Raw genomic sequence first — 23,039 nt, 5'->3', positions numbered from 1 at the left:
CTGCAAATTTTGTTATCGACCTGAATTTGCCTTTCATTTGTTGGTTGTGATTTATTATAATCAGAATAAAACACAGCATAAGGATTTTAGACAGATTTTTATCAACAAAATTATTTGTGAGCAATATGTAAAAACGACAATAAGAGACCATGTAAACAATCGTTTGAGGAATATGCAATAAATAGTGTCAAGTAATAAAGGATATTGGCTCTTTGTGCCATTTAGTGTCCAACAACATATTCCCTGAGTTTGTAAACAATATATACTGTAAATATTACAATATAACAAAAACACAAATTAATATAGAATATATTGTCAATATTTGCATTCATCCACCCAAATAATTGTGTGGGAAATACTGTCATTAATGACAATGTTTGTAATTTATGTATCCCACTGGCAAAACAAAATAAAAAATCCATGTATTGTTTGATTTCATATTGAGGCATGAGTTTATGATTAAATATCATTTTGCCAATGAAAGAACCTCTCTCAGTTCCTTCTAACAAAATGTATCTTTTTTAATAAATGTTCATTGTAACTATAGAAGTGTGTGTGTGTGTGTTCCCAGTCAGACCAGTCATGCCATATCACTGGTAGCTTTAGGTATTTCATGAGCACACTTATCTGCATGTGATTGCCACAATCGCCATTTGGCGTTGCTTCCTTTATGAGGAGGATCCCTTTAAATGCGATCTGTGTAATTATAGCACGTTATTAGGCCATGCTGTCTTTATTTAGCCGTGACTGGTCAGCTGTTTGTCAGTGCTAGGGTTGGAAGGTCTCGGGGCCTTGCTCGTTGAGCGGCTTCCAGAAGGAATTGAAGCTAAAAGTCATTTGATAAATGATTTTCAGTTGACAGTATCTGCATACTTTGGTCATTTGGGTGATGTGTCGCTTCTATTTATTATTGTTACAGTATCATGAAATTGTTATTTGAATGGCACGGTTAAAGAAAAACAATATGTATGTGGCTAAATAGCAATTATATGTACATTTGTGTATACATTTGAGAGTGTCAGCTGGTTTCTGACAGTTTGTGTGCTGTTCCCAGGCAGCATTGTGCCTGATTTAGCCGGAATGCTCGGATAGCAACAGGAACAACTTTTAGCTGTGGCTGGTTTGTGAGGAGGGGAAGTCACATCGCAGTCGAAGCCCTTTGGCCTGCTCTTCTATGTGCTCCCCGACTGCGTCCCCACCCCCCAAACCCTCTTTCCATTTCTACCTGACATCCTCCAACTATTTCCGCGTCATTCCTGCATTGAGCCGTTTGAAGAGACACTGGGAAACTGAGCCAAGGGCTCCTCCCACAGGCCGAGTCGTCGTCCAATCAGAGTCGGGGACTGCACTTTATGCAGCCAATGAGGTGGCTGCTGCCAGAGCATTCGGGTAGCAACAGAGCCTGCCTGTACAAGGGTGCGTGCTGTGCGAGGGAGAGGCTGCTCTCAGCACAGAGAAGTAGAAACAGTTGACAAGACTGGATTGAAAAAAATAAAAAGAAATAACAAAAAAAAATCCCGAGGGGTTTAACGTTTATTCTTATTCATTCACAAGGGGTTTTCATTAATGTGACGGTGCATTATGAAGTTGAAAACTACTGCCATTGTGTAATTTAACGCTGAACTCAATTTGAAATAAAATATATTTTTCAGATGTATATTTTAATAAGTAGTAATGTGAGTAGACGTATGGCCAGTGGGAGTTTATTCTTGAAAATTGTGACATGTGTGAATATAAAGTTTCAGTAAATATACCCCGTTGTTACTATAAATGGACAGGACGGGAGAGGTCTATTTGGAAGGGACTACTTTTGACAAAGAGGGGGTGGGGGGTAGTGCAGTTTCAATGCAGCCCTCATGTAGCTCGTCGAAACAAACCTCTCCGAATATTCAAAGTCAGTTGCGTCAAACCGTGTAACGGATAAAAGCGGCGATTTATGACGTTGTGAAAGAGCGGCTACTGCGACCCCCCCTCCGCTGCCGCGACTATGGTACGGCCCCAATCGCAGGGCGGGGGGGGGCAATGTGGGAGAAGAGCACAGATTCCGTATAACGGAGAAACACTGAACGGAAAACGGGCGACAAACATGACGCCGAACTGCCCTTTCCACCTTGAAAGTACACCAATAACCTTCCTTCGTAGCGAGAAGGGCACGCCGACGTGTCAAGGAGGACATTAAGTGAAGGAGAGACGAGAGCGGAAGCGGAGCAAAGAGGAGGCTCGTCAAGGAGCCATTCTGGGCATCTTGACAACAAACTCAGGAACTTGACTGCATTCGGTGGACTTGAAGGCGAGTTCGGGATTCTTCAAGACGTCGCGTTTGATTGTGATATTACCTCAAGGGGCTTTTATTGCCGTGTTGACAAATTGGAAGCAACGCAGGACATGTAACCCGAATCCTGTCATCCTCCTCTGTGGATCACACCTCGTCCGCTCCAGTGTGGATATTCTCTTTGTGGAACTTTTCTTGGAACTCTACTCATCTTGCTGTTTATTGTGCGAGCAGACCGTATTGTTTGTTTATTCTGTGGTGGTATTAAGAGGCTTATTTTGACTGAGGTTAGCCGCCTCCCTGTGTGGCCAGGTGCTGAGTAAATACAACACAAAGACTGCAGGTGTGACATTGCTAATCTTTTTGAGATATAGCCTCTGTCGCCACACAAGTCCCACACTGACCAGTGACCAGGCCCCCGGGAAGCATCTGGACCTATTTTTAACAGGAGGGATGGGGTAAAAGCAGAAAGCTAGAAATTCAACTCCCCTCCTTCTTGTCTACCCCTTCCATCGCCCACCTAGCAGCATGCCGGGTGGGCTTTGTTCCAGTGACTTGCAACCAACTACTTCATGCGTTCTATGAGGCGACTGAGAGAAAATCCAAAAGTTGCTCACATTTCTGTTGAATGCTTCGTCTGAGCACCCTGTCCTGGATGTTATTACTGAAGGCTCCTTGAGTACTCGCAAAGTATGTTTGATGAACTGCTACTTTCCGACTCGGGGTTAACCCCACCCTGGATAAAATTCATGCGCCGTTGAAATCCATGACAGAGACTGGGACGGCCTACTTTCGTCTCCCCAAATTAAAGGTCACCAGCAATCCAGAACCTAGCACTTGGAACCTCCATCTCAAAGAAACTACAAACCAAAAATTCTAATCCCTTCCTCCCCCCCCCAACCACGATGACACAGAATCTAAACAGAATGAGAGCTCTATATCTATAGTGTAACTCCTAATCTTCTTTATATTTTTACTGGAGATATACAAGCTGCCTGTACACCAGTTGGTTGCCTTAGAAACAACACTAACAAGGAAAACAAGCTAGAGAAGACTGTGCCTTTTGATTGGATCGCTCGCTTTCTCACCTGTTCCAGATTGACCGAGTCAGTTGGAGAAACTGTAGGAGCGAACTCTGGGATCGAACACACGCCTCATGAAGGTTACCTAAGCCCACCCCCCCAACCCACCCTCTCCCCCCCAAACACACACAAGACGCCCACCCCCACCGACGGAGGTTTGCCCCGCCTGCGAAATCATTTGATTGATTTGGGTTTCCCTTCTGGGTTGACCGTTTGCCAAGCGTTTCCATGGTGATCACATCATCATCTGTGGAGGACAAGACTGTGCCCCCTTGCAGGATGGTCCAATCACAACCCTGGATCACCTCTGCCCTGCATCGCGACAATAAAAGTCAGTCCGCACACACACACACACACATGCTTTTTATGAACACAAACAAAGCGATGTGTTTCTGCTAGCCAGTATGCATGCTAATAATGTCAGGGTTGGCTTAGTTTATTAGTGTGTGTGTGTGTGTGTGTGTGTGTGTGTGAGAGAGAGAGAGAGAGAGAGATCAAGCAGCTGCAACATGTTGCAGCGCCGCCGTGTGTCAGCCTGTCTCAGCGCACGTGTGTGGTTTTTCCAAAGCCAAGTAGGTTGTTTGAGATTTGCAACAGGAAACAGAAGGTTTGAGTTGCTTCCTGTGCTGAACACGGGACGTGGAAGCATCCTGTCAAAACGCTCACTCGTGGCCAACAATTTGTGCGCTGTTGTCTTCTGACAAGGTTGTTAGAATGTGAACAAAATCTTTTGTTTCATGTTTGTTTTAGTGATTCTGTGCTCCTGGTTCATACATAACACAGGGCTACAATCTATGTGTGGTGTCGGATGGGGGTGGGGTTAAATGTTATCTAATTTGCATAATCCATTTTTTTCCAAGTTCTGTTCATTCATTCATTCATTCATTCATTCATTCATTCATTTTCTACCGCTTTTCCTCACGAGGGTCGCAGGGGGTGCTGGAGCCTATCCCAGCTGTCTTTGGGCGAGAGGCTGGGTACACCCTGGACTGGTGGCCAGCCAATCACAGGGCACATATAGACAAACAACCATTCACACTCACATTCATACCTGTGGCCAATTAACCTAGCATGTTTTTTTGGAATGTGGGAGGAAACCGGAGTACCCGGAGAAAACCCACACATGCACGGGGAGAACATGCAAACTCCACACAGAAATGGCAGAGGGTGGAATTGAACCCTGGTCTGCGCGCTAACCACTCAACCGTCGTGCCGCCAAATTCTGTCCATTTTTTCCAAATTATTTTTTTTCCCTTTTTACACTTACTGTACCAGTGCTTATCTTTGCGATCGTAAATAAAATATCCGCAAATTAAAGACAAAAAATTATTGATGCTGTACATTTTTAGCCAATTTTGCCTAGTATTTCTGAAACTGACGTAGCCTGGCTGACTTTTCTAACGGGATATCAGCCTCAGCATACACTAAATCCCCTGCTCTTATTTTGAAGGTTGGAAGTGCTGAGAATGTCTGTTGACCATTAAGTCGCGCTTTAAGTCGCATCTTTATTTCGCTTAGAACTTGCACGACGTCAACGGGCATTGTAAAATGCATACTCACGCACCCTTTAACAGTAGATCGTTAACAGTAGATTACGTTTTTGTGGGCCAATTCCGCGAAAACGCATACTCATGCACTCTTTAACAGTAGATTATGTTTTTGTGGGCCAATTCTGCGATTCCTTACGCAATTCCCTCAACGTCACAGTGCCCTAAATAAATAGGAGCGTTCTGTAACAACCACTAGTTTGCAATGTTAGAAAAGGCTTCATCAAACAGAGGTCAGCGAAAAAACAAGTTGGTGTCTAGTTTTATCCACGTCCATTACTCACGTCCTTTTCTGTTACAAACAGTAACTTTTTGCTTGCGGGAGATTCCTCATGTGATGCTGCGATGAGTTTTTGGTGGTATTAAACTCCCCCGTTTTTTGCGCCGCCACGGGAAATGTCAGCATGACAAGTTTTGCAACGTCATCCATGAAAAACCTGGCCGCCATTACTCCTGCTCCGTGCGCAACAAGTTATTGCACGCTGTTGTTGTGACCAAGTGGGTTCTCTATGCTGAATGATTTTAGATGCATGCCCATATAATCCAATACTGTTATTGGACTGATATTCTCGGGAAGAGTCTATGGTGAAGAGTCACTAAAGTAAATGTTATGTACGTGTGAATGTGCTAGCTGTGTCTGCTGTATTGATAATGTACGTTGTCTTCATGACAGGATAAGAGTAAATGCCGTAGAGGAATGATACGTGTAGCGTTAGAAGGGCTGAGTTTAACTCAGTTCCATTGACGTGGTTTTATCGATTTATCACATACAAAGACTGCAATCTATCTGTGGTGTTGCTTGCCAGGGGTGGGGAATTACATCCTGTAATTTGCATAATTGACACTTGGGACACTTGTATATCCTTTCAAGAAAAAACTGCATCTCTGATATAGCAGAAAAAGCATGTTAGTGGTGTGAAAGTCAGTCTTTTTCCTCAATTTTTACTGTTGTTTTTCATATTTTCCAAAAATTTAAACTTTCTTTTCTGTTCATAAATTTATGATCTTATTCGCATGATATTCCAATCTAATTTTCAGAAATGACATCTTTATTTTGCTTTGTTTTGTTTCTCATAACATTCCGACTGAAAAACAAATATATTGTTTCTTTAATTATTATTAATATTTAATAATTATTTAATAATAATTAATAATTTAATTCTTTAATTAATATTGTTCTTTCGGTAACTGTTGTACTCATTAGTTCCTCAGTAACCACCCCAAGGATATGTGCCTCAGTTCCCCAGTAACTACTCTACTAATTAGTTTTTCATTAGTACCCCAGTAACTACACTACTCATCAGTTCCCCGTTAGTTCCTCAGTAACTACTCTAAATGTATGTGCCTTAGTTCCTCAGTAACTACTCTGCTCATTAGTTCCTCGGTAACCACTCTAAACGTATGTGCCTTAGTCATTAGTTCCTCAGTAACTACACTACTCATCAGTTCCTCGTTAGTTCCCCAGAACTACTCTAAATGTATGTGCCTTAGTTCCTCAGTAAATATTGTACTCATTAGTTCTTCAGTAACCACTCCAAGGGTATGTGCCGCAGTTCCCCAGTAACTACTCTACTCATTAGTTTTTCATTAGTACCCCAGTAACTACACTACTCATCAGTTCCTTGTTAGTTCCTCAGGAACTACTCTAAATGTATGTGCCTTAGTTCCTCAGTAACTACTCTGCTCATTAGTTCCTCAGTAACCACTCTAAATGTATGTGCCTTAGTCATTAGTTCCTCAGTAACTACACTACTCATCAGTTCCTCGTTAGTTCCTGAGTAACTACTCTAAATGTATGCGCCTTAGTTCCTCAGTAACTATTGTACTCATTAGTTCTTCAGTAACCACCCCAAGGGTATGTGCCGCAGTTCCCCAGTAACTACTCTACTCATTAGTTTTTCATTAGTACCCCAGTAACTACACTAGTCATCAGTTCCCTGTTAGTTCTTCAGTAACTACTCTAAATGTATGTGCCTTAGTTCCTCAGTAACTACTCTGCTCATTAGTTCCTCAGTAACCACTCTAAACGTATGTGCCTTAGTCATTAGTTCCTCAGTAACTACTCTACTCATCAGTTCTCCGTTAGTTCCTCAGTAACTACTCTAAATGTATGTGCCTTAGTTCCTCAGTAACTGTTGTACTCATTAGTTCCTCAGTAACCAACCCAAGGGTATGTGCCTCAGTTCCCTAGTAACTACTCTACTCATTAGTTTTTCATTAGTACCCCAGTAACTACACTACTCATCAGTTCCCCGTTAGTTCCTCAGTAACTACTCTAAATGTAAGTGCCTTAGTTCCTCAGTAACTACTCTGCTCATTAGTTCCTCAGTAACCACTCTAAATGTATGTGCATTAGTCATTAGTTCCTCAGTAAGTACTCTCTATTTTTGTGTACCTTATTGGTGACACCATAACTTAGCATATCTACATGTGTTGCTTTACAAAATATGAAAATAATAATGCAAGTTGCATCCTTTTGATGACCTTGCTGGACAGTCCAGGTCTAGAACGTAACACAACATAACACACTATTTACAAGTTGTTGAGAAGATGCCAAATATGACATCAGTCCCAGACTACAACAAAGCCCGGTGGTACTTGGCATGCGGCGCACTTGACTGGTGGAAATGTATACTGGTCTGATGAACGGCATGCGGAGAACACAGTCCATGTCCCGTTGTCTGCCAACTGCAAGTTTCAGGTCAAATGCATCCTGGCGGTACAAGAAAGTTATGTGGAGGACATTGTAGTAGCCTCTTAGCGAATCCGCCAGGTCGACTTGCCTAGTTGGGGGGGGGATAACAACAAATCAGATGTACAGTGTAGCATACTAGAAATGATGACATTTCCAAAAGCACACAATAGTTTTACTTGAATAAATAGTACATCATGTTTGATTTTTTTTCAGCCTGTAAGCTACTTTTAAAATGAGCTAATGCTAAGAACTACCTTCAAGTACAGTGATGTTTATGTGATCAACACAAGCTACCTTTGCGATTGATGTAGTAGGTGTCTCTTCATGGCAGAAGGAGTTGTCCCTCAGCGATCTGATGCTTTCAAGTGTCTTTCCGGAAAGCCTGTTGGTCTGGGTTGTCTCACATATTCCGTCCCAGAAAAGCTAAATTGTCCACAAATAATGTGCCGGGGCCGTGCCGCCCATTGTTTTTTTTATATTTTCCAAAAATTTCAACTTTCTTTTCTGTTCATAATATTATGATTTTATTCCCATAATATTCAAACTTTTAGCCAATCTAATTTTCAGAAATGACATCTTTATTTTGCTTTGTTTTGTTTCTCATAACATTCCGACTGAAAAACAAATGTATTGTTTCTTTAATATTTAAATTTTGATGCCAACATTTTTCCTCATGTTACGTGTTTATTTTCACTCGACTGCAACATACGTAAATAATAAAAAAATAAGTCATAATGTTATGTTGCACGGCGGGCAAGTGGCGCAGACCTCACAGCTAGGAGACCATGGTTCAATTCCACCCTGGAGTTTGCATGTTCTCCCCGTGCATGCGTGGGTTTTCTCCCGGTCCTCCGGTTTCCTCCCACATTCCAAAAACATGCTAGGTTAATTGGCCACTCCAAATTGTCCATAGGTATGAATGTGAGTGTGAATGGCTGCATGCCATTGCTCGTCTGTTGCTGTCCAATCCCAGGCTCTCGTGATGCTGTTGCACGCCCCCCGCTTCCACATCTTACCTTACACTTTTCCTCGACTTTTTTCCCAAGGAGTTATGGAATGAGTGTACGCTCTGCTCTCTGGGCTTTGCTTGTTTCCTGGGACCCAGTTGTCATCCTCAGATGGCCTACTATCTCAAAAGAAAGAAACACACCTCATTTTGTAAAAAAACATCTTCAATGATGGTTAAGAACTGGTCGTCCAGCCCACTCCACTCCACTCCACTCCACTCCACTCCACAGATAACGTTAGCCCCCTGGTCATCTCTGGCAAGCTTTCTTACACTTTTCAAACACTGCGGTGATAGCAACAAGCTCCAGGCAACGTAGCGATGCTGGCATTTGAGATGGCTGCTTAAGTTTAATGTGTTGAGTCCCGTGTTTTTTCCTTCATTGCAGAATTTTTTGTATGTAGCCAAATGTGTCGCACACGATGGTCGCCATTACTCTTAGCGAGCTCATTTATCAGTATCAGTATCAGTAATTCCGCATATCGGCCAGATAATTATCAGTTCAATAATTATCGTGCACCTCTAATTTCAACTTTCTTTTAAAATTTATTCATTTTCTACCGCTTATGCTCACGAGAGTCACAGGGGTGCTGGAGCCTATCCCAGCTGTCTTTGTACATTTTCTTCTCATAATAATATGACTTTTATAATGACAACTTCATTTTGTTTCTCATAATATTATGACTTAAACTTTAACAAATAACTAATTAGCATAGGCTACTAAAATGATATAATTTTCCCTTGTAATATTCCGAGTTTATTCTGATAAAATTGGGACTTTTTTCCCATTACAAGACTTTTTTTAAAATTCAAAATATTTCATTTGCTAAAAAAAAAATCATAATAACATGGCTTTTTCCGCAACCTAATTTTCTAACAATTAAAACTTTGTTTGTTTTTCATACTATGATGAATAATATTTTTTTCTTTAATACTATATTTAGGATTATCTTTTACTATTTACTATTTCCTCATAATATTAAGAGTTTTCATTCATTCATTTTCTGCCGCTTTTCCTCACGAGGGTCGCGGGGGTGCTGGAGCCTATCCCAGCTGTCTTTGTAAATTTTCTTCTCATAATAATATGACTTTTATAATGACAACTTAATTTTGTTATATTACGACTTAAATAAACTTTAACAAATAACTCATTAGCATAGGCTACTAAAATGACATCATTTTCCCTTGTAATATTCCGAGTTTATTCTGATAAAATTGGGACTTTTTTCCCATTAAAATACTTTTTTAAAATTCAAAATATTTAAAAAAAAATAAAAAATCATAATAACCTGGCTTTTTCCGCAACCTAATTTTCTAACAATTAAAACTTTGTTTGTTTTTCATACGATGGTGAATAATATTTTTTCTTTAATACTATATTTAGTATTATATTTTACTACTAGTTTAATTTAGTAAAATTGCCTCTTATTTTTCTCATTAGAATCTGACTTTTTTCTGTTAAAGTGTTTTCTATTCCTGACGTTTTTTTCCCTACTATGTCAACTTTATTTAAATAAATACATGAAATGTTCCTCTCGTAATTATGAGTTTATTTCTATCATCTTTTCACAATTATCATAACATTATCACTTTTTACGCAACCCAATTTTCCAAAAATGCCAACTTTGTTGCTTGTTAGTCATAATATTTTACCTTCGACCTTTGAACTCAAATATCTCCTTAGATTAGAAGCTTTTTTTTTGCGATATTTAAACCTTATTTTTGTATAATTACTGCTGATTTTTCTATTTTTGCCGTCGTTTTATTAAATTCTATTTTGTAGAATGTGATGCAGGCCGCAAATGGCTCCCAGGCTGCAATTTGGACACCCCTGTTCTATATGAAATACTTGTGTTGAACACTAGCGCTACAGGTGGTCCTTGGGCGTTGCTCCCCTGTGAGGAGCCATGCAAGGTAATATAATAGGAATGAAATTAGTAGATTGCAAAATATTGTCTTTAGAATTTTTATATTTTGCATTGTGCTGACGCATTGTATTTGGAGGAATGTCTGAAACATATGTTAACATGGCATGCCATACTACCTTACACATGGTAGTCGTAGTAAGCAGTGATATTTATAAGTTGTGCACCACAATGAAACATTATTGAATAGACACATTTGTGTACTAGTAATGTGTTTTGAATCCAGAAAAAAATGCTCAATGGTCAAACAATAATTTGTGAAGCAAAGGTGAGAAAAATACACAGAGAAATGGAAGCGCTAGATTTTGTAGCTTGTGCAAAATCAGCACTTGGTATTGGATCTAATGGGTGGTGTTTCATTGTGACCACTTCAAATTGTCACAGCAATGTGATTCACTCACCTGTGCCATCATTTGATTTGCTGCCGCTAATAAAATACTTGTTTAGGAGGCACTGGTTCATCACTTTTTGCTGTTTTCCTTCACAAGTTGTTGAAGAATTAGACCATGTTGGCAGGGACGCTATGATAGATGTTTTCCTAGTCAAACCATCGCTGATTGGTTGATCGCCAACAAGAACGGGTGTGGGTAAAACACGGACTGTGGAATACGGACCACGGTCTAAATAAACCATTCTGATTGGTCCATTTCAAGATTTGCAAGGATTGGTTTGCAAATTACCACCGGAATTACGCAGTCCGTGTTTTACCCACACCCAACAAGAACCGCTTTTAAAAAAACTCTTGGCAGTATGGCATGCCAAAGTGCACTTGCCCGTCGGGAATATCACTGATTGGATTTACTTGCCCCAATTTTGTTTTAACTTGCCCTGGCCATCGGTACATCGTTATTGTCGAGCCCTGCTTAGCCTTCTTGAGGGGTGACGGGGCCTCCCCCCTAATAATGTAGTCAGAAAAATCCTGGCTAGTAGGAATGAGTTCAGTTAGTGTGGAGGATGATATCATTTTTGTCAACAGTTTGGAGCACCAAATTGCTGCAAAACTGTCGGTGGGGAGTTTCTCATATTAGGAAATTAGCACATGTATGGCACTGAGTGAGGACTGGGGCAGAGTGTGTTGACAGAGCAGTCATTGAAATTGCTCAAACTCATCATGACTGCAGATGGTCTTCAATGCGTCACATTTGACTCTATTGACATTTGACCGCAGTAAAAATACTAGGCATGCTCCCATCCAATTGTCAGATTTCCGAAAAGAAATGCCTCATTTGGCATATGCCAATAAATGCCTTTCACAGCCAATCGCAGGCTGCAAAAAATACATGTGTGCTGTGTCACGTAAGGTTGCCAACATCTGTATTGAGCCGACAAGGGACAGACTTGGTCCTGTATTTTCCACAAGAATGAAAACTAGTCTATAAAACCTCAATGGCTTCAGTTTGACAGCTTGACACAGGCTACTCAAATCCATGTCAGTGTATTTGATCACTCCCTCATCAAATCTCACTTTTCCGACCTAACCTCAAAGCTAGCAAGCAAGCTATATACGTAACAAGATGAACATCCATAGCTGCACGCTTGCTTGGAGTCGATATGGAGCAAAAAACAATGATAAAGTAATAAATAAAACACTATTAAACACTAAAAACACAGCAGAAGTTATTGAGCTGCTGTAACTAGCATGTACTCGGGCGGCGCCATCTTTATACGAACCGTATGCTTGTTTTTGATGTCATGCTGTGAATCAACTGAGAGACTTCTTAGGACAACCTATGAGCAGGAAGTTACAATAATCCAGCCTGGAGGTCACAAAACTTTTTTGGCGTCTGGTAGTGACAGGAAATGTTTTGTGAATGTAAAAATGCTCTTCTTAATGATTCTTGTATTTGGGAATTAGAGGAAAGAACCTGATCAAGGATGATGCCCAGGTTCATGACTGTACTGTTGGGGATGATCTAGGGCAGTGCTATCATTAGCAACCTTGTCTCTGAGGACCATGACTTCAGTTTTATCTGAATTTAATCGTGGAAAAAATTGAGGTCGCCCAGCTCTTGATGGCTGCTTGGAGTTAAGGTGGACATTACAGGTCAGAACAGTACAGGTCAGAGCACAGAACCCTGTGGGATGCCATGACTGACCTTAACGTGTATAGATTATTTATTACCAATGGATACAAACTGCAGGCGAGCAGAGAATTCGGGCTGAAACCAGTTAAAAAAAACACAATATAACAAAACAACAATATACAAAAAAAAATGATTTGTAGGGAGTTTACCAGAGATAATTAACAGCAGAATGATTAGCACATGATACTCTACAAGAGAGGAGAAATATGATCTCAGGGAAGAAGTACATTTGAAACACTTCTATGCTAGGACTACGTTATGCTAGCCATAGCATTTCAGTATGTGGAATCAAACTATGGAATGGATTGAGTAAGGACCTCAAACAATGCACAACGATGAGCCAATTCAAGAAACAATACAAGCAGTTGATGTTTGCTAAATACAAGGATGAAGAGTCTTGAACCAGTCATGATGTGCTATATATATCACTATATTGACACTTACTATGGTACACATTATGTCATTGGATGCTCATATCACCTCATACTTCGGTACGAGGTACATTATTAAAAAAAAAACAAAAAAAACCCTTAAACTGTATTATAGAAAGCAGGAAGTGAACAAATGTAACCGTTAGTGATTGTAAAAGTACCAGATGGAGGGGTAGGATTTAATAAGCTTTGCTTCTTCCTACTCCTTTTGGACATGTGGAACTGTGAACTGATTATTGGATGCCCTCAATTGTAATCTGATGCATGTTCAAATGAAATAAAATAAAACCTTTACCATTACATGATACCCAAAATAGAAGGTGTAACCACTTTCAATTTCTTATGTTCAGACAAACCTTCTAAAGGGGATCTATGATGCTTTTTACACCTTTTTGACCTATAAATGGAGTTATAATGTTGTATTCTCAAAGTTTGCACACATCTGAAAGATGTTTGGGATGTCTCTGAACTGTTCCAGAGAGTCTTTTGTAACACAGGTTCTTTGTGACATCACAGTGAGCCTGGTGAGAAGTTCGATGGCATGGAGGAATCGCTGCATCACGCAGATTGCTGTACTTTTTCTGCATGCAATTATCCCATGTAATATCCATGTAATGTGTTTATGTGCAATCTATTTAGGCCTGCTACCATAATTGATAAATCCCCTTATCTAATGAAAAAAAAAACGATATTCGATACTCAATAGTCGATACTCAAGATGTCCTGGATAAATTGATATGCATGCGTGTTAACGTGGCTGCTCTTCTCTTGGTAACACACAGGCTGGATGACAAGAGGTTTCACTCTGTCTGTGTGCATTGCTTCTATAAGTGGAATGAAGACAGAGAGTGGGCTCTCATCTCATTCAGCCTCTTTGTAGAGGTGGGACTACGTTAGCTTCTACCCTAGATGAGGCTAGCCAGCCTCGTGAGCAACACAAAAGTAATTTTAAGGTGAATGCCACAGCTACATTGTGAGAATATTTCGGCGCATTAACACCAACGACTGACACAGAGTACCGATGGAGGTGCTGGGGCAGTGGCGCCTTCGTCTCGACAGTCCACGCTTAATGAAGCGTTTGGTCTGCAAATATAAACAAAATAGTACACACACAGAGAAGACAGGGACTCTTGCTGCATAGCGAAAACATACACACTGTATTGAACTAATGTCTCACACAGGTACACGGTACACCTCTCATGTCTACAATGAATGAAAAAAATAGTCTAAAAATGCGATACTTGCGATACTTGCGATACTATTGAATATCAACAATTATCGACCAGCAAAATTTGATATCATGACTAACATAGAAAAAAATTTACGAGTTGTTATGTTGAAAACCTCCCGGAAGAATCAACACACCTCCAAACCTTAGCAGAAAAAGATGCACCAGTATCACCAGTATGCACTGCTCTATGCATTTGACATCATCATCATGGATAATGGCGCAAACATGTGTGCAAGTTTGAGATGACATTGATGGAAATGAGCACTGCTGTTGCCGTGTTAAGGCTGGCAATAAAGGTACAGAAACAGCATCAATCTGTCCGGAAGCTACAGTAGCTTGACTGGGTTTGATTTTCTTATGCAGATGCTTTCTTCCATTTTTGAATATGCAATCAAATATTTTAGCGACGTTTAAAGCAATGTAAAGAGTTTAGGAGGAGTTGGTAATGGTTTTATTTCATTTGAACATGCATCAGATTCCAATTGAGTGCATCCCATAATCAGTTCACAGTTCCACATGTCCAAAAGGAGTCGGAAGAAGCAAAGCTTATTAAATCCTACCCCTCCATCTGGTACTTTTACAATCACTAACTGTTCCATTTGTTCACTTCCTGCTTTCCATAATACAGTTTAAGGTTTTTTTAATATACTTTTTTATATATTTTTTATATATATTACATGCGGAGTTCCTCAGGGGTCAATACTGGGGCCAAAACTGTTCAACTTGTACATCAATGATATCTCCAAAGACTTAAAGCTGGTATTATTTGCGGATGATACCACTGCTTTTTGTTCTGGAGGGAGTACAGATGAAATCATTAGAAAGGTCAGAGAAGAAATGGTCACACTAAAAAGATGGTTTGATGATAATACCTAAATAAAACTAAAATCATGCTGTTTGGTAACAGCAGAAAGGACACGCACCAGCAAATACAAATAGACGGTGTGGACATTGAAAGGGTGAAGGAAAATACATTTCTGGGGATCACAATAGATGAAAATATGAGCTGGAAACCTCATATTACAAATATACAACATAAGGTGGCCAGAAATATTTCAGTATTGAGCAAAGCAAAATTTGTTCTCAATCAGAAATCACTCCACACTCTTTATTGCTCTCTGGTTCTATCATATCTTACTTATTGTGTGGAAATATGGGATAATAACTACATTTGAACTACATCATGACTTGCTTTTGTAATGTACTGCACATATTAGGGGTGTAACGGTACGTGTATTTGTAATACGGAACAATCCGTTTGTTTAGGCGTAGTGTTTTTCCACAAGTGATGACCAGGAAGCGTTGATGGCGTCACATGTCTACTCTGTAAACAAATACAGTGCAGTCCAGGTTCTGGTTAGCGGGAGTCCTGGCTAGCGATAGTACCAAGGAGAGGCTTCTTCTGAGGTTAAAGTCTCCTGTTTGGGAAGACTTGACCTTCCTGGTGAAATACATAAACGGACTAACAAGCTGGAACTATGAATACTACACTTAATAATATTATTAATAATTATTATTAATATTATATTATTATTATTACACTTAATAATGATTCACACTCTTCAAACTCTTACTTTTGTACTGTCTGAGTCCTTGCACTTTTATAAATAGGCGTTGCTAAATAGGTGTGTTTTTTTATGTTATTTTTAATCTCACAATTTTATGTATTGGAGGCGACACGGCGGTCGAGTGGTTAGCGCGCACTCACAGCTTGGAGACCAGGGTTCAATTCCACCCTCGGCCATCTCTATGTGGAGTTTGCATGCCGTGCATGCGTGGGTTTTCTCCGGGTACTCCGGTTTCCTCCCACATTCCAAAAACATGCTAGGTTAATTTGCGACTCCAAATTGTCCATAGGTATGAACGTGAGTGTGAATGGTTGTTTGTCTATATGTGCCCTGTGATTGGCTGGCCACCAGTCCAGGGTGTACCCCGCCTCTCGCTCGAAGACAGCTGGGATAGGCTCCAGCACCCCCGCGACCCTTGTGAGGAAAAAGCGGTAACCTCGTGACCCTCATGGGGGTAAGCGGTAGAAAATGAATGAATGAATGAATTTTAATCTTCTATTTCTGTATCAAGATGTGCAAGTTAAAAATGTGTGGGGTTTTCTTTAATCCGATTCATGGCTTAATCAACAAAATAATGGACCGATGAGTCGGTTCTTAAAATAATTCTTAGTTGCAGCTCTAATTAACATGATGTCAATGTAAATGAGATTCCACTTTTAACAGTCGATTCTACTTTCATTGGCAAATTCAAATGTTAAGGTGGAAATCATCGGGCCTAATTGCTGACATGCTGGTCTCGAACCGTTCACTTATGTTCCACGTTTGTCCATTCAACTTCTTCCTTTTGCTTGTCTTCTTTTATAAGCTAAGTTGCGATACGTTTAGACTTTGTAAACGTAAAAGTAAATGTACTGCAAAAAAGGTCAGTAAGGATAATTCATAATGCCGCCTACAGAGAACATACTAACTCCTTATTTCTAAAATCACAAATACTTCAACTTGCTGATATAGTTCATCTTCAAACAGCTAAAATAATGCATAAGGCTAAAAACAACCAATTAGCTAAAAATGTAATCTAATACTTCTCTACAAGAGAGGAGAAATATGATCTCAGGGAAGAAGTACATTTGAAACACTTCTATGCAAGGACTACGTTATGCTAGCCATAGCATTTCAGTATGTGGAATCAAACTATGGAATGGATTGAGTAAGGACCTCAAACAATGCACAACGATGAGCCAATTCAAGAAACAATACAAGCAGTTGATGTTTGCTAAATACAAGGATGAAGAGTCTTGAACCAGTCATGATGTGCTATATATATCACTATATTGACACTTACTATGGTACACATTATGTCATTGGATGCTCATATCACCTCGTACTTTGGTACGAGGTGCATTATTTAAAAAAAAAATACAAACAAAAAAAAACCTTAAACTGTATTATGGAAAGCAGGAAGTGAACAAATGTAACAGTTAGTGATTGTAAAAGTACCAGATGGAGGGGTAGGATTTAGTAAGCTTTGCTTCTTCCTACTCCTTTTGGACATGTGGAACTGTGAACTGATTATGGGATGCACTCAATTGTAATCTGATGCATGTTCAAGTGAAATAAAACCATTACCATTACCATTACTTTAGCTGACATTGTTCTGGTGATGCGGTTATGTTACGTGTTTATTCATATGGAGCAGATACCATAGCAACACCCATATTGTCTTGAATCATCTGCTCACTTGATTGAAATACTGTGTGTCGACTCCCCAGCGTTGCTCGCGTGATTGTGCGTATCCAAAACACTGATGAAGACGTGAAAGGGATGAAAATGAGGAGGAAGCGGGACAGACGCGAGGAATGGAGGATTCTCCGGACGTGTATAAGAAGACAAAATTGTAGACTGGATGATGAAGGAAAGGGGGAGGAGTGAGCAGCAGAGTGGGCCGGGTTGCTAGGGGAGAGGATGTCAGCTCGCTGCTGGGAGCCAGGCTTGCTATTGGAAGCCGCTCGCAAAGCAGGAGAGAGGCGGAAGAGAAGTAGCTAATGAGTGTTGTAGGCTGCTTGCTGAGACAGCACTGAGTTTATTTATAGAGCGCTGGCCGGCCAGCCCTTAGATACCAGCAGCCAGTCAGGTGGCGCAAAAAGAGGGAGGCCCAACCTATGGCAGCGCAAGACGGGTGATGTCAGAGGAAGAAACTTCTGTGAGTGCGTCTCAGCCTCTTAAAGAGACAGCGCCCCTTTCTCAGTACTAGGCAGATATTTCCTCACGTCACAGTGTCATGATTTCTGCAACAGTCTCATGCATTCTCTGCTTTGTCATGTCAACATCAATTATCCCGGCTTCCGTCACCCAGACCAACTATCATCATCCACACTTCTTCCAGCAAGGGCCACATAGTCCAAAATGAGAGGTTGCAAGGGCCACTTTTATTTTGTAAAGAGTAGTTATGTATATTTCAAGAAGAAAATTGCCTCTCACCTTTGTGACAGCTATGAGTACACATTTTTTTTTACACCTTTATTTTGTTTTGTTTTGTTTTTTTACTTTTTTGTACTATTTACTAAAGTGACATTATTTTTCCTCATAATATTATTCTCATGAAATTGCAATTTTTGTTTTCTCATTGGACAACTTTTTGCTCTTCATATTTTGACTTTCTTAATTTTCACACTGGCGGCACGGTGGTCGAGTGGTTAGCGTGCAGACCTCACAGCTAGGAGACAAGGGTTCAATTCCACCCTCGGCCATTTCTGTGTGGAGTTTGGGGTACTCCGGTTTCGTAAAGTTTCGGTAACGTTACTTGTGTGACCATTTTTAATTTGGCGTAGGTTGATTAGTCATGCGGCAGCACGGCGGTCGAGTGGTTAGCGCGCAGACCTCACGGCTCGGAGTTCTAGGAATTCCACCCTCGGCCATCTCTGTGTGGAGTTTGCATGTTCTCCCCGTGCATGCGTGGGTTTTCTCCGGGTACTCCGGTTTCCTCCCACATTCCAAAAACATGCTAGGTTAATTTAGCGACTCCAAATTGTCCATAGGTATGAATGTGATTGTGAATGGTTGTTTGTCTATATGTGCCCTGTGATTGGCTGGCGACCAGTCCAGGGTGTACCCCGCCTCTTGCCCGAAGACAGCTAGGGTAGGCTCCAGCACCCCCCGCAACCCTTGTGAGGAAAAAGCGGTAGAAAATGAATGAATTAATTTTTCACACTATTTTTGCTGTTGTTTTTTCCCAAACAATTTCAGCTTTCTTTTTCTACATTTTCCTCCTAATTATGACTTTAGTCTCATAAGTTTTCCAAAAATGACAGCTTTATTTGTCGTTTTGTTTGTTTCTCATAATATTACGAAAACATCTTTTTTTCTTGAATATTTTCATTTCATGCTTTTAAAATGCTTTTAAATGACCTTTCCTTGTATTCTTCAAGTCTCCTAAACCTTTTTTCTTTGGATTTCTCTTGGAGATGAATAAAGTATCTATCTATCAAAATATTTTGACTTTATTCTTGTGATACAGTGTTGTTTTTGTTATAGAAGATGAAATTATTTGGTTGACAAATGATGAAAATAGGACGGTGACGAGCTGTCTCTTTGCTGACTGAAACGTGATGAGTCATGTGTGACATTATTTTTCCTCATAATATTATTTTCGTAAAATTGCAATTTTTGTTTTCTCATTGGACAACTTTTTGCTCTTCATATTTTGACTTTCTTATTTTTCACACTATTTTTGCTGTTGTTTTTTGTTATTTTTAATTATTTGGTTGACAAACGACGAAAATAGGACTAAAACGTGATGAGTGGTGTTTGTGTTTTTGTTGACAAAACTGGATGAAAATGTTAGTGGATGGTCTATTACGGTGGTTCTCAACCTTTTTTGACCCACTGACCATCTCCTGTTTTCACAAATCTCCAGTGGAAAGGGTGGTGGGGTTCATTCATACGTAATGTATTTGTTATTGTTTAATGCTAAGACAATAACAACATTAACAGGCCTTGTTTACATTACATTATTTTGTTGTAAAGAGATATCAGTTTTGCCAATATGGGTCATTATTTTATCCTCAACATAATATACAGTTAGAAATTCTATAGTTTTTTCATGTACGTGTTGTTTGTTCCGATCATTGACCTCTTCCACTTATTTGGACAGTCCTTGAACGCATGTTTGGTAGACTACCGAATGTCAATACCGCCATTAAAAGAAACTTCACATATTGACCCCCTGATTATAAGAATTTTATTCCCGTAATATTTAAACTTTATTGTCACAACATTCATTCATTTTCTACTGCTTATCCTCACGAGGGTCACAGGGGATGCTGGAGCCTATCCCAGCTGTCTTTGGGCGAGAGGCGGGTACACCCTGAACTGGTGGCCAGCCAATTACAGGGCACATATAGACAGACAACCATTCACACTCCCATTCATACTTATGGACAATTTGGAATGGCCAAATAACCAATTAACCTAGCATGTTTTTGGAATGTGGGAGGAAACCGGAGTACCCGGAGTAAACCCACGCATGCACAGAGAGAACATGCAAACTCCACACAGAGATGGCCGAGGGTGGAATTGAACCCTGGTCTCCTAGCTGTGAGGTCTGCGTGCTAACAACTCAACCACCATGCCGCCTGCCTATCATTCAATCCATTCATTCATTTTCTACCGCTTTTTCCTCACGAGGGTTGCGGGGGGTGCTGGAACGTATCCCAGCTGTCTTTGGGCGAGAGGCGGGGTACACCCTGGACTGGTGGCCAGCCAATCACAGGGCACATATAGACAAACAACCATTCACACTCACATTCATACCTATGGACAATTTGGAGTCGCCAATTAACCTAGCATGTTTTTGGAATGTGGGAGGAAACCGGAGTACCCGGAGAAAACCCACGCATGCACGGGTAGAACATGCAAACTCCACACAGAGAGATGGTTGTGGGTGGAATTTAACCCTGGTTTCCTAGCTGAGAGGTCTGCGCGCTAACCACTCGTCCACCGTGCCGCCTGCCTATCATTCAATGATTCTGTAATTTATTTAAAGCATTATTTCCTCTCATGATCAGGACATGATTTAGTGTTTTTAGTTACTTTTCTGCACAGCGGTCTAGTGGTTAGCGCGCAGACCTCACAGCTAGGAGGACAGGGTTCAATTCCACCCTCGGCCATCTCTGTGTGTGGAGTTTGCATGTTCTCCCCGTACATGCGTGGGTTTACTCCGGGTACTCCAGTTTCCTCCCACATTCCAAAAACCTGCTAGGTTAATTGGCCACTCCAAATTGTCCATAGGTATGAATACCATAGGTATGAATGGGATAGGCTCCAGCACCCCCGCGACCCTCGTGAGGAAAAAGCGGTAGAAAATGAATGAATGAGTTACTTTTCTTTGTGCCACTTTAATGCGATGGTCATGTTTTAGCACAGACTGGAATGAAATGATCGTAGCTTTCACCCCAGCAGCTGAAATCCTGCATGGAGCTCCAGAGCAAAGCTGTTTTATCACCCATAGTCTCAAGCTTCATGATCTTGTAGTCCATTCCAGTCTTGGTGCAGGCCTACAGCTCTTTGGTCTTGGCCATGGCCCATGGGAAAAAAAAAAGAATGCAGGCTTCCATTTTGGTATTTTTCATGTACCACACAGGCCACAAGCAAATCCAACAGTTGTATATGATAGTGTTCTCTTCTGATTTGAGAAGAATTTGACATTTTAGGTTGAATGATTTGGAATGTGGGGATTCCCCTCCCTAACCGTGCGTCTTGTCTCGCTATTTCTCTTCAGGTGTAAGCAGCTCAGGATGTCCGCCCACCTCCTCCTCCTCCTCCTCCTCTTCCTCCTCCTCCTCTACTGCCCAGGGCTTCTCCCTCGCTGAGCCAGCCATGACCAGCCAGCACACGCATACACACCCCTCCTTCAGCTCCATCCACTCCATGGCCGAGCAGCAGCAGGTAATGCGCCCGTCCTGCCAAAGGTGCCTTTGGCAGCGTAAAACATCTTTTCATCACTTTGTAGGCCACAGTCGCCATTCAGCATTCACAACCTTGCAAATTTTTGGTAAAAAAAAAAAAGGGTTTTATTTTAAAATTGGCTATTTTCTCTGCAGAAAACACACCATAATTCATACACAAGTGGCTAAAACTTTGCATGATTAAGTCATTATCTGGGTGGATTTTGGTGAGATTTATAGGTTATCACATGGTTTGTCTGGTATCAGGCTCGGTATCATGCCCCCAAGTGGCTGATACTGGCACGCGGGGGCATGATACTGGGCCTGATACCAGACAAACCATGTGATGATCTTATTATCACATACTATTTAATCATGAGCTTATTATCACATACTATTTAATCAAAAGACCATTTTGTTTTCAGTTTATTACATGTATTATATCTAAACAGTGTAAACACAACAATTGCAAAAATATTTCAACAATAATATTTTATCAACAGTCTTATCTTATCAATGTCTGACAATTAAAGTTCCATTAATCAAGTTTGGGTTTTTTGGTGACTGGAGAAGCACTAGGCGCTAAGCACTCGTGTGCTGTTTTCTGATTGGTTGTTTCACGGGCACGATACCAGAGTGGACAGCTACGAGGGCTGATACTGGACATGGTTAAACTCTATATTTTATCAGTATCACTGCCCTGGGCTTTGACACAGTATCATTTCGGCCTTTTCCCGTATCATTCATGGGCGCTTTCTAGGGTACAGGGCCAATTAATACTGTAGTATGTGATAATAAAACATAGCAGAAAAGCTGTATCACGAGAAAAGGGCAGCCAGACGCCAATCAGACTGTGAACTGTGGCACAGCTGCTATGAATGATAATACGTACGTAATACGTACGATAATACGTAATGCGTACGTTAAGCAGAATTAATGTTCACATCTCATGCCTCGTCTCGTTCGTAAGGACCCAATCCCGTGCAACATCTTGTCTCGTGACACCCCCAGTCTTTATGCTTCACTGATAATACTTTTTTCCTCAAGCACTTTATTTGACGGTCCTTGAATGCACCAAAAGTAAAACTTACATAACTTATACAGCGTACATCATCCATCTCGCAATTTCATTTCGGGCTACAGCTAAGGATTCTTTTTGTAATCTATCAATTATTTTGTTTGATTGATCAGATAAAACACTTAATAACAGGGGTGGTCAATCCCAGAATGTTTCTCATCCGACACCATGAGGACCAAATTAGGGATGTCCTAAACCAGGGGTGTCAAACTCAATTTACCTGGGGGCCACTGGAGCT

At 40.7% G+C, this 23,039-nt stretch overlaps 1 protein-coding gene across 2 annotated transcripts in view; it reads left to right on the top strand.

The window, feature by feature from the left end:
• The window catches only part of dyrk1b (dual-specificity tyrosine-(Y)-phosphorylation regulated kinase 1B), a 77,324-nt gene that overhangs the window by 27,929 nt on the left and 26,356 nt on the right, over positions 1-23,039 (top strand). Inside the window, exons 1-2 of one of the 2 annotated variants that reach the window (XM_058054084.2) lie at positions 1,931-3,685; positions 21,558-21,724. In XM_058054084.2, coding sequence (XP_057910067.1) covers positions 3,583-3,685; positions 21,558-21,724 — 270 coding nt within the window. In that variant the 5' untranslated portion in view covers positions 1,931-3,582. Of the gene's footprint in view, positions 1-1,930; positions 3,686-21,557; positions 21,725-23,039 lie in introns of those variants that run through there. The other variant, XM_058054085.2, reaches the window with a different exon arrangement.

Source organism: Doryrhamphus excisus, linkage group LG5 (genome assembly GCF_037039965.1).
Source record: "Doryrhamphus excisus strain RoL-2023G ecotype Guam linkage group LG5, RoL_Dexc_Guam_v1.1, whole genome shotgun sequence".
NCBI classification, from domain to species: domain Eukaryota; kingdom Metazoa; phylum Chordata; class Actinopteri; order Syngnathiformes; family Syngnathidae; genus Doryrhamphus; species Doryrhamphus excisus.
The sequence above is the reverse complement of the archived record's forward strand: the minus strand, read 5'-3'. Positions and strand labels throughout refer to the sequence as shown.